General features: G+C 39.6%; 1 protein-coding gene across 2 annotated transcripts in view; it reads right to left on the bottom strand.

Annotated features, from left to right (window-relative positions):
- LOC101157694 (tetraspanin-9) overlaps window positions 1–12,931 on the bottom strand; it is a 285,376-nt gene that overhangs the window by 21,205 nt on the left and 251,240 nt on the right. For both annotated transcript variants that reach the window (XM_011476510.3, XM_004069855.4), the window contains one exon: window positions 9,873–9,947. In XM_011476510.3, the coding sequence (XP_011474812.1) occupies window positions 9,873–9,947 (75 nt within the window). The remainder of the gene's footprint in view (window positions 1–9,872; window positions 9,948–12,931) is intronic.

Below are 12,931 nucleotides of genomic sequence, written 5' to 3'. Positions count from 1 at the left end.
TAAGGGTGGAAATGGGCCATCTGTGGGGTAAAAATGGGCAAATCTTGGTCATGTAAAATCTTTTGTGTACCTGTCTGTGTCCATAAGTCTTGTCAGATAGATCTTCCATCATTAATGTACATCATATACATATACATCATTAATGTATGAATGTTCTTAAAACATGTAAATAGCTGTGTGCAGGTTATTTGTTGGTGTGTGTATGTGAGAAGTCATGCAATTCACTGATGACACTCTTATGTTAAGACTCTGTCATCGACTGCAACTTTCCCAGGCTGGAGAATTTGATAAAATAGGGAATGTGTAACTGTGTGTAGCCGAGTTTCAATAATTAAAAGCTCTTTTACTTTTTTCTTCAAAGAAACTTTCCATTAAAAAAGCCTAAAACCAAATATTTGAAACGTTTTATTGATTCCCTAGCAAACACTGAAACATGTATGGGTAAGATAAGATACTTTATTGATCCCAACTTGAGAAATTGGGTTGTTGCAGCATCCATAAACAAACAAACAATGGGTGACAAACAGAAAAAGTAAGGCTGAAGGGTAAGAAAGGGTGAAGTAGGTGAGACGCAGTCTTGTCGTACAGATATTTCATTTTTTTAAAAAGTGACGAAATTGGACAATCAGAATGTAGTTTGTCTGGATGTCCTACAGACGTCCTACGGCACTTACATTTGACCGTGGTCAGTAAGGAGCCAGTATTTGTACCTTACTACAGTGTGGCATAAGGAGGATATTTGACACCATCACCCTGTTGATCTGTGAGGCTCCGCCTTTTGCTCCTTGTGGATGCCGCCCATTTCATGACATCATCTTAGAGCCGGCCTCTGCAGCGTGTCTGGGTTCCGCCCACAAAAACAAACATCTGAACTTTTGCGAAGATGGATGTGCATACCGTGCATACAAAGTAAAAGCGTTTAGCCGATCACCGCTAGGAGAAAGTGGGTTTATGTGTGTTAGCTTTGGGGTTTTTCTTGTGAGGAATTAACATTATGATACACTTAAAAGATCAAAAAAGTGGATTTTGCATGAGATAGGTGCGTTAATATCAGCTTTGCACCGATACCTGACACATCATTAAGGTAGTGTTGCATAATGGTGCAAAGCCGCCTACAACTGTAACACAATCAGCTGATTTATGTTGATTGGGTGAGTGCTTCACTATTTTAAAGTATTGAAATAATATACCAGAATAATGTTTATAATGTGAAACGGTTGAAGAGTTATGGTAGTCAAAGAGGTCAATAAAGCTCCAGTGCCTGCGGGTTAATATGCCTCTGCTCCTTCCTACGACCCTTCATTGGCCCAGACAACCAAAAAACTCACAGGTTAAAGTTAAGCCTTTAGTTTTGTCTCTTCAACAATAAATATAGTTTGTAATGTATAGATTCTACAAAAAAAAAGATTAAAAAAAGACACTGACACATCAAATAAACATGTAATTCCTGTTTATGTTTTTTAAAGGTGGTCTAACACTTTTAGATGTTTACCAGATGATAAAATAGAGTTTTGAAGAGTCTTGGAGCCAAAGCAGTGACACATATTCTGTCCAAAAGGCCTGTTTAAGCCTCAGTGAGTAAAGGGTTTTTCTAAAGTCCTTCAGTGGCTCGACGAGCCAACAGCAGGCAGCCCGAAGGCCATGGCACTTGACTGACCCAGGGGAAGACTCCATCTCTGGTTGTGTAATTGGTGTAGAAAATAATGTATGGCCAGGGACTGAACACAATTCCACCGTGAAGTCTGTGTGTGCTCTTTAGGGTTGTTGGTTAAAAACAAAAAGTCAGACACAAACAGCAACCTCGTCTGCCGTCCAAAACTGCCTTAAAAGAAGTCAAACTTCCACCTTTCTCTACATCACACTTCTCTCCTCTTCACATCTTAACTTGAGTCCCACCTGCCACCTTTCATCACTGCTTTGGAGACTTCGGTGTATTTCAGGAAACATTCAACACGTCTACATCCTCCTTGTCATCCTGTGCTTTGATATTTTAGTTCCCTCCTTTCCACACTTCACTGAACCTTTTCCCACCACTTCCCTGCTTCACTGTGCATATGTTGTGCAGCTCCATATGCCAAGCTTCGCTTTTTAATCCCGAGCTAATAAAGTCTTCGTGGTGTTCTGCTGGGCATGTTGGGTCGGCAGAATCACAATCAGGTCACAGTGTAAAAGACGGATGGTTGTAATCTGGTTTGTAGCCTAGCCATCTGCTGTAGTCAGCTGGTTGCTAACTGCAAGGCTGGCCTTTATTATACTACGAACCTCGACATGGCACTTAATCAGAAGGCTTAATATCACTAGGCAGCAGAGGGAAAGCGGGACTACCCATTCATACCTGGGGGCAGGTGGGGGTGGAAGAGAAAGTCTCAGTTAAGTGAAAAGAGAGGAGGAGCAGGAATAAGAAACTCAGTCGTGGATGCAGAAACGAATGGACTAAACAGCATGTTCCTGCATCAAAACCAGATACAGTTCTTTAGGATGTTTCCCCATTTGATGTCAACCGCTTGTCACACGCATGGATCACAGTCTGCACTCATCATTTAAGCATGGCCTATTTAAAGGAATAAAATATCTCTTTTGCAAGCCTGTCGATGTTTGAAGGTTACCAAATACTGTATGTCTTCCAGACTGGTTAATACATGCCCTGTGATTAGAGGATCAAATAGAAAGAGGGAATCAGTGATTCATCTGATAGCAGCGGATGGAGAGAGCTTCACATAGCATACAAAATCTCACTGGAGAGGCAAAGTCGGTGAGAAAACACTTAACAAAAAGCAGTCATCAACAGTTTGGGTGATGAGACCAACATTCCTTTACCATTTTATGACACTATGACCTCCTGACTACCTTAAATATGCAATTGGGTTCCAGTTTGGAGGCTCTTCAAAACAGCAGCTTCCGAAACCCCGAGATTCTTTGAAATGGAAACCCTTTCCAATGACATTTGAATTGAGAAAAACCCTTTTGCCTCAGGCCCCCCCTATAGCAACTTCACATCCTATTTCGACCAAGCAGAATTGGTCATGGTAATGTCAGACAAACATGAAGCGCGGTGGGATTTCACAACAACTTCTGTTAGTAAATCTCAGTCTTTCACTAATTCAGACGCCAGTTTACTCTGTTTGAAAACACTCAGAGCTGTTTTAAAGACCCACAACAATGAAAATTGTGTTATTGGTGATTTAAACATTAATTTTTCTCATGATGGAGGAGGTACATGAAGAAAATTAAGCTTAAAAGTCCATTTCTGAGTATTTATTTTGTCATGTCTTTGTGAATCAGGAGCAGACAAAGAAAATTCCATTGGAAAAGGTTTGTAGCTGTGACGTAGGTGCTACTATGGGCGGGCCACAAGCTTCCTGCTCCGCCCCTTTCTGACGCATCCACTTGCAGACAGATAGATCCATTAGTATGTTTGTTGTCCTCGTCCAAGCTGGAATCTGAATCTGAACTGTACTGTATAGCTGGATGGCTCTGATTTTGCTCGGATATTGGTCACCCTTTTTGTTGCACTATAAATATTAATTTGGCGCTTTAAGGGGCTGTAAGCTAGTTAAACAGATGGATGATGGGAAATGGGAGAAGGCTTACTCTGCGGCAACTGTTTGGCCCACAACTCAAAGGAGAATTTCTAAACAACCCCTGCCGCTCTGCAGAAACTATGTCCAAGAAAACGACAGAGGTTTTTGGGTTTAGGCTAAAAACGGCAAAACCATGATTAAAAGACCACTGGAAATGCTTTGAAAATAGATCAAAGGATGATCAGAGAGGGACTTTAACCCTAAACAACTATTTGTATCGTATTTGATTCATGCATTTCTTTGACCCCTTCCTCATAAGCATGATCCAAACTTTCCTTAAAAACATGCTTTCTGCCTGTGTTATCTGTACAGATGAGGTTGGTCCAAAAACTTTTACTCCTGGCTAGGAGATGTAAACTTCTACAATGGATACAAGTGCAACCTCCATCCGTTACACAGTGGTACAGAGAGACTTTTAAAGTTTTTCCAATGGAACGCCTCAGTGCTCTGTTAAAGGGTAACTCCGACATTTTCAACAAGACGTGGCAGCCTTATCTGGATCACCTTCCTCGAGAATTATCTGATATACTTTGTAAAGGAGGCTCACATTTTATGTTTCTAAGTATTTAGTAACTGTTTTGAGAAAACATCCCAACATGTTATTGTAACCTATATAGTGTGTGCACCTTTTACTATTAGATGTCTGCTGTGCTGTGCTGGTTTGTGTTGTGTTCTTTTCTTGAAAAGTTGATAAAGTATAATTAAAAAAAAAAGAAACATGCTTTCTGCCCTGTAGTTCATCATCTTTCCACTGGAGGCAGTAGAGGAACGTTTCCTGTATATTTTAAAAAAGCTGCTTCCATGAAATCACAAAAAACACTTTTGGCAGGAAAAGTTTAGCTACTTTTGAAAACTGGTGTGAATAACTCATATATTGTTACTTATTTCATTAAATGTCTACTTGCTGTATTGAAATAATGCAAAATTTGCTGATAATGAATTCTTTATAAGACATTATGCCATGTTAAAATGGGTGGATTACATGTGAGACAGTGTAAGGTGATTTTTTTTTTACCGAACACTAATGGTAATATTTTTGCATCTTAAACTAACATCTTGACGGCAAAAACGTACTAAATCACCCAACGGATCATAAATGATATGATCTATCTAAATCATTGCAGTAGGTTTAGGGCAGGGGTCGGCAACCCGTGGCTCTTTGGCGCTGCCCTAGTGGCTCCCTAGAGCATTTTCAAAAATGTTTGAAAATGTAAAAAGATGGGGGAGAGAAATATATTTTTTGTTTTAATATGGTTTATGTAGGAGGAAAAACAAGATACAAACATTCTTAACGTTTTCCAATGCTGTAAGAATGCGTAGAAAAAACTTTGTGACGTCAAGCAGGTACATCACTTGCAGTGGGAAAAACAGGAGCCAAGCTGTCAAGAAGTAGAGCAATCAATCAATTGGCTGCGCTGGATATATGTCCATGACTCATGAAAGCCACATCTCTGAATAGTTTCAAAGAGGAGCAGGTAGCAAGTTTAGCTGAGAGCATAAACTCCTTCCAAGCTTACAAGCCTGTTTACTTAAAACATGCACCACACTGAACATTGCACAGAAGTGATCAACCTCTCTCCCTCCCACACTCACGGTGCAACATAAAGAAACAACATAAGAGGAAGAATAAACTAAGGTGGAACAACAAAACTGCCATATGAAAAGAAACGTGGGCAAACAGAAACACTCATGCTGAGCCCTAATTAGATCAGGAAACCGCGTCCCACAATCCCCTGCTGCTAACAGACCTAAAATGCACATTACTTTTTTTTTTTACTTTATTGTACAAAATGAAAGTACAATACAAAACACAAACTTCAGATATGCCAGGGGAGCATTCTTTTGTTCGAATCCTCAAAATAAAAATGACATCAAAAATCGGATTTCTTTTTTACATTTCTTTAATTTTATCAAAGCAATGAAACATAATTTATTGATATTGTAGCAATCTGGGGAGAGTGTTGTGAATTGAAGTGACTTGCATGCTGTTTCAGCTATTTATGTGCTGGGATAAACAGGCTTATTGCCGAAAAAGGATATCGATTCGCTTCCTGTTTAATTTTGCTTGAGACTGTCCGGGATTGTGCGGTGTTAAAGATATGAATAGCGTTTCAATTAAGCCACTACGCTAGCAGTTTGGCGTTGTATTCCCCACCAAAGAGACGTCCCGGCTGGGTCGTTAAATTATTAGCGTATTGAAGTTAAACTTGCACAACAGAGGAGTCACGTGACGCGTCGTTCTCCACTAAATGCACTGCAGGGCAATTAAACATTTAATCGTTAATAATGCTCATTATGTATTTGCAGCAACTTAGACATTTTGATAGCAGGCTAATATAGCTAATATACATACATATTGCATGTGTTGCCTTCATTATAAGGCTTAAATAGGGCTTTTAATCTTTTGCGGCTCCAGACAGATTTGTTTTTTGTTTTGTTCGTCCAATTTGGCTCTTTCAACATTTTGGGTTGCCGACCCCTGGTTTAGGGGATGTCATCTGGACTGTGTTTTAAAGTTATATACCAGCTCTTCGACCAGCTAATTCAGAATTGACAAAGCATCTTGGATATGAGGTGAAACGTCTTCTAACTTTAAAACCAAGTCCAGATGAAAGCCCCTAAACCTACTACAATGGAACCAACCTGGATGAATGAGAGTCTTCATAGATATCTAAATCATTAGAAAAAAAGATATTTCATTTTTTTGGTGGATTTCATCAATAGGTTTGAAAAACAAACTTAGTAGAATTTTCTGCCAATCCTTTGATGTAGTGGATTCATGGAAGTTTTTCTGTGCCATCAGATTCTGAATATTTTTAACCCTTGAATTTTCTATCTGATTTTTTTTTTCCTTTGAATTTTTATTCTGAATTTTTATAACCTTTGAATTTTCATGAATTTTTGGGAGATCAAACTGTTAGGGTTAAAAAATATTTAAAATGAAAATTCAAGGGTTATAAAAATTCAGAATAAAAATTCAAAGGTTATAAAAATTCAAAATAAAAATTCAAAGGTTATAAAAATTCAGAATAAAAATTCAAAGGTTATAAAAATTCAAAGGTAAAAAATTCAAATAGAAAATTCAAGGGTTAAAAATATTCAGAATCTGATGGCACAGAAAAACTTCCATATGGATTTAACATGAATGATATTTTATCATGAAAAAAGTGATAAAAGGCCTCAAGCCTTAAAGTCAAAAGGCTTTAAATTTCTTGGAATGGATTGTTGGTTTTCGTTTCTACTTTTTCTTCCTCCTCTATCTATATTTTGTCATATTTTTTAGTGATTAAAACACAGACAATGTTTAGCCCCGACATGGTTTGGCTCTAAAATCTGACCCAAGTCAAATAATGGATTGTTCAAACGACTTATTCTTGACAGAGATTAAGCAATAACCAACAAAAACAATGATGAAGATGGGGAATTGCCTGAGGTGGTGATGGCTGTAGCACTAACAGATCCATCAAGATCATTGTCATTAAAAAAGTAAAACACTTTAACTTTTTGTCTCATCAAAACCCCTCTCAATGCAAAACCATCTGTGGAGTGAGTAAATTAAACAAAGAGGAATCTGGCCTCTCTATAGAGGTCAATGATATTCTCGGCCGTTTATATCCTCAACTGTTGTCACCCCACAGATATTCACCTGACTCGACCCAACAGGGGTCATGGGAAATGTGTGTGGCTAATTACAGGGAGCCAACTGCTGAGGACTGGGCTGTTTTTAGTGGCCTAACCTTTGACTGGTCTGTTAATGGAAGAATGGAGACATTCAAAGTCGTGCCTGAAAATCAACCACATGTGCAGAAGGAACTCTGACCTCAAGAAGCAACTGGGGGGAGCATGTTCACTGCGGCAACACCTTCGTTGCTTCACGCCATAAATCTGTAACTTTCCTGGGCTTGAGCATTTGATTAAATAGGGAGTGTGTAACTTTGTGTAGCCGAGTTTCAAAAATTAAAAGTCTGCGTAAAGCTGAATAAGAAACGTTATCTATGCCCTAAATGAAAACAATAAAATCTTGTTTTTTCATTCTAAAATAAGAATTGATTCATAAATTTATCAGAGGAATGAATCTGAGATCTTCACAGATTTTTAATTGACAGAATTTTAATAAATGCCTGGTATGAGCTCTAAGGCTACGTTCACACTGCAGGGCTTAATGCTCAATTCGGATTTTTTGAAAAAACCCGAATTTTTTGCAAGACCGTTCACATTTCCAAGTAAATCCGAACTTTTGTGATCTCCAGTGTGACCGTGAGACGACCCAAAACGGACCCGCATGCGCAGAAGAGTCCTCAACGGTGAACGACGTCACTCGTTGTTTGCGGAGCCAACGTGAACAATGGATGTCAACAGTGGAGCTCTTTTTGCAAATCGTCTATACCCACTGTATTAGAACAAGGATGTGTATGTTGTGTTTGGGCCGCGTGCGCCGTACAGACAGGAGAAGAGCGCGTGCAGCGGTGGAGAATGGGGGGGGGGGGGGCAGTGTGGGCGCGCATTCATATTGTGTGTTACGGAGGAAGGAGAACGGTAATAGAAGAAGGTTTCCCCCAGAATAAATGCTATTGATTCTTTATTAACCCGCTCTGGAGAATCCCGGAGAATCTAAGGGTCAGAACAGGGAGAAGGAGGATCCGCCTTGGGTCCCCCACGCTTCTGATCACGGTCGGAAAGGGGAGAAAGAAAAAAAAGTAATTGCGGGGAAGGTTCAACACCATGCTCGGCCATTTAGCTGGAAATATTTTCAAAAACCACCCGGTTGCGATAAGAGCCCTGGAGTTTGGCCTGAATAGAGCTGTCACCCCAAATATTAATCCAGTCGGTGACCTCACTTCCCTTCCACTGACTGGTCTCAGCAGCATCGTCTGCCATGGTTGTTGTTTATGTTCCCGTTCCCGCCTACTTCAACGCAAAATGATGACGTTTGTTGCGTATCGATGACGTATATGGTACGGAATCAAGCCGCCTGGCCGGTCAGACGACGGTCGCAATTGAAAAGATCGGATACGTTTCGGAATCAGGACGGCATACCCAAGTGGCCTTGGTCGCAATTGAAAAGATCGGATCTGTGTCGTTCAGACTGTCATGAAAAGATCGGAATTGGGTTGCATAGGGGCAAAAAAATCGGAATTGGGTCGTTTCAGCCTGCAGTGTGAACGTAGCCTAAGTGAGACTGAAACAGTCTTTCAGTAGATTTCAATGCCTCCCCAACATACAAAAAAATATATATAAACAATCCTACAGATGCTCACAATCTTCCCAGTGGCTCAAACTGTGAGGAAGGCCTTCCATCATCATACTTCCACCACCATGTCTGACTATGGAAATAGCAGTTGTAATGACAGCGCCTTCCTCTTTGTGCCAAACAGAAAAACAACTTTGGAATCTAAGCAGTCTTAACCCCATCCTTCTTTGTTATGATCTAAAACTGTTATATTAAAGTCTCACATATATGTTTGTATATTTAAAATTATTTAATAAATAAGTAATGTACGTTCCACTTTAGGACACCTGTCTACTGCCATCAGTTTACTGAACTACTGAACATGACGGATTCATCCACCCATGCCCGTCTACCTCTGGTTTTCTTTTGACCTTGCACGTGTCATTTTGCACAAAATCTCTTTGCACAGTTGTATTTATTGTGTTTATTTAAATTGCATCCGTCTTACCAACCAGTGTTTGACCTGACCCGCCTCCTTCTATTGCTGCGATGTCTAGACGCTGTTTCCTTGTGACAGGAGCAACAACATTTTGTTTGCTGTGCACAACTACAGAACCTGAATGTAATATTTGTGCTTATTTCATGCATTGAGTGCACAAATTCTTTAATAAGGGTCATATTTTTTATAAATATTGCAACACCGACTGTTTTGAATCCATGGTTCTTTTCAGGCATACACTTTGGACCTCGTTATTATTGCTTTTCACTCGGAACGCTTTTAGACATGTGGTGACTGTTGTGTCTCAACACAGATGCTGCGTTTGAACCAGCAAACATTTCAGTCAGATGGTTTCCTGTCTTTTTTTAACCCAGAGCACATGTTGTCCATGAGTGCTAACGGCATCGTTTTAACTTTCATTGACTTAAATGGGGCCAATAACAGGACATCTTTATAAAATACGTTTTTTTTTTCTTCTAAAACTGATTTATTGGTTAGTGCATTTGTGAAAGTAAAGTTTTTCTTCTTGTTTCTGCAACTGTATAACAAAAATACATTACACGAAGATGACATTTGACATGAAGCTCCAAATCGATGCATAACTCAAAAAAATGAAACTTACCTTATCCGAGTACACAAAGAACAGGATGAGTAATATCAGCTCCGCCAGAAGAATTACCAGCAGAACAATGAAGAACTGCAGAGGAGATGAAAAGACAGAAAAAAACGGCTTTTTAACAGTTGCTCTGACAACATAATTGGTTAATGAAATTGTTTGACATTTGGTGGAAGAATAAAAAAAGACATGTCCCTTTCTTTGGTACGAAAGAAGCAGAAACAGCAGCCCCTTGGCTTATTTTAGATTTTATATAGAAAACAGAAGGAAACTGCAACCAAATGAGTCCATCAGCGGCTTTTGAAGCTCATTAATCAAAAAATGTTCTGCACGAAACCCAAGGCTTTAAAAGGACACATTGTGTTTTTGACATCTGGATTTTTGGCAACTTCGTTAGCTCTGGCATAAAGACTTTGGACTTTTACTCCAAAGTTTTAAGGCTAATTAGTCATTTTAGAGGAAGTTAACTATATGGAAGCTGCTCTAGCCAGTCTTGTGATCCTAATATAGGCCAGTGTTGTCCAGTGTTCCTCAAAGGGTTGAGGCACTGCTCCATTTTTCATTTCTCAGATTCCCCCTTAAAAAACAGTGCTTATTGTGTCCTTTTTGTTCTTTGCATCAGGCGTATTTCCAGACCCTTGAGGACTGGGACTAGAACCCCCCCCCCCCCCCCCCTGCTTTCAGGTGAGAGCAGAAATTAGTTTTTTTTTAATAAGATTTAAATATTTTTAAGTATTGAGGGAGAAAATTATTTGCAGAAAAGACATGATAAAACTAATAAAAGGTGTGCTACTAAAAGCGTTGTGTGTAGTTTTTTGTATGGCCCATCGACGCTACCCGCCCTCGTGGTCCCCTTTTTACCGCCCTCACTGACTGAACTAATGCTACATGCCCCTAACACTTCATACAACGTCGTTCAGCTTGAGCCAATGATTGCTGCAACACATTTTTACAATATTACGGCAAAAAGTATGTGAGCAACAGGGACACATCGCTTCTGCGAGCTCGAAACACTAACACCTAACAATATATAAAAAAGTTGAATAAAAAATTATTTTCCAGGTAGTTTGCAAATAATGTTGGAGGAGTTGGAGGCGATAGATCAAAATCCCTAGAAGGAGTTTAAATTTGGTTGTGTCCAAATACCTGTTGAACGCCCCAGAAATTTCCCAGAAGCCTCTTCGAAAAACCTGTGTGCATCGATGCTCATTAGATCGGCAAATATAGACCACAATGCATTGCGTTGGAACAATATTTGTGGCAGAAAAAATGTTTCATGTAAACCATCAACAATTTTAGCATCAGAAGACAGTGGATTCATAAATAATCGCAAAATTCTCATATTATTTCGATTTTTCACTGTGGGAAATCGATGACGGCATATTTGCCATTAAAAAAAAAAAAAGTAGTGAGCATGGTGTTGGAATTGCTTCTAAGATCCAGGCCACTACAAAGTGCAGCACTATATAGTGTTGTTAGTTAGGGGTTAGGGCGGGAATTCGGACACAGCCTTTGTGATTTATTTATTTTTTTTAATTCAAGATGGCGGCTTGAACTTCAATTGAGGTTCTAGATTTAACCTGGTGGCGTGCAGGTGACATTCCGTGAAGATCGCTCCAACAAAAGTTTTTGTGTTTTGTGGGAAAATGTGAAAATTGCCAAATTTTACACTTTTCCCCAAATCCAAAGCACAAGTCCTATAGCCATCCCATAATAATTTTAAAACTTCCCTTGGACATCCCGACACGTGTGTTTCTGCATCGTTAGTGGATTTTGAAATATTCTCTTGAGCCCCATGAGAGATTTTGGCCGCATTCGTTTTTTCTGTTAACAGTTCGTCCCGCTATGATGTCATCATTTTTTGTGGAGGGTCATTCAAAATGAATAAAATTGAGATAACAATCTGGTCATTGGCGTCCGGGACGGCGGCGGACCAGGACAGACGGGAGACAGAAAACTAGAGCACAGACTGAGGAGTGAAAGGGGGCTGAACACTCCCATGATTAATTTCAAACACAGCCTCGGATCTCAGACTATTTTCATTCTCTTCCCCCCTCTTCACGATATTGGCTGAATATTTACCAGCCTCTTCTTCAAAACATGGAGGGGGGGGGGGGGTGCAGGGGAACCTTGTTGTTTGAAAAGCCCTGTTAATTCCAAACTCATTTGGCGGGGAGGGGCCCAGGGGTAAGCTCATTTCTATGCTGTGGCCCACATGAAAGAGTTGCAACAATCTCCTGTTGTGTGTATCTGGGTTGCCAGTGATATTCTTGTGCTGCTGTGCTTTCACAGTCGACTTGTCACATTTTCCTGGTGCTGCATGTTGGGGGGCGGGGGTGGACTCCGCAATGTAAATTAGCAGCGCTTTGATGGCCTTGAATAAGAACACATCGAGCAGTTCAGCAGCATTGTTGGCGTGGGTTCGGGGGCTCTGTCTTTTCACGGTTTAAGGTCCTAAAGAAACACAATCAGACAAAAGTCGGAGACTGTCAATCTGCTATTCTTTCAGCTGGTACAAAGGACACGTCAGATCATTTACGCTCATCTTTTCACCCTTGTGCGTTTCTGTTTACTCCTCTTGTCTTACGGGTCAAAAATGACCCACCCTACCAAAGCCCCAAAATAAAACAACTCAATTGAATTCTGAACTCTATTATGTTTGATGAAACGACCTGTTCCTTATTATCACCTTATTTCTTAATTTTTGTCATATTGTTTGTTACACAATACAAATAGACAATCACCAGTGAACATTATTACACTTTTCTAAGTTTTCTTTTGCACGGTAAAGTTTTTTTATTGCTCCTATATAAATGTGAAGTAATGACTTCTGCATTAATTATATTCAAGAGGAAAAAACAGTCAACAACCTGGAATGTCTTCGTCAATTGTTTATTCTCATAAGTTTGAGTTTTATATACGTTTCTATTTTGTATTTGTGTTTAAGTTTGACAGTGTGTCTGTATGTGTTCAGTATTATTTCTTTGACAGTTTTAAATTAGTATTTGTGTAGGAGTGTAAAAGTGTGTGTGTAAGAAAATGGTGGTTGTGTGTGTGTGTAAGTA

Source organism: Oryzias latipes, chromosome 6 (genome assembly GCF_002234675.1).
Source record: "Oryzias latipes chromosome 6, ASM223467v1".
NCBI lineage: Eukaryota > Metazoa > Chordata > Actinopteri > Beloniformes > Adrianichthyidae > Oryzias > Oryzias latipes.
This window is presented reverse-complemented; position numbering and strand designations above follow the sequence as displayed.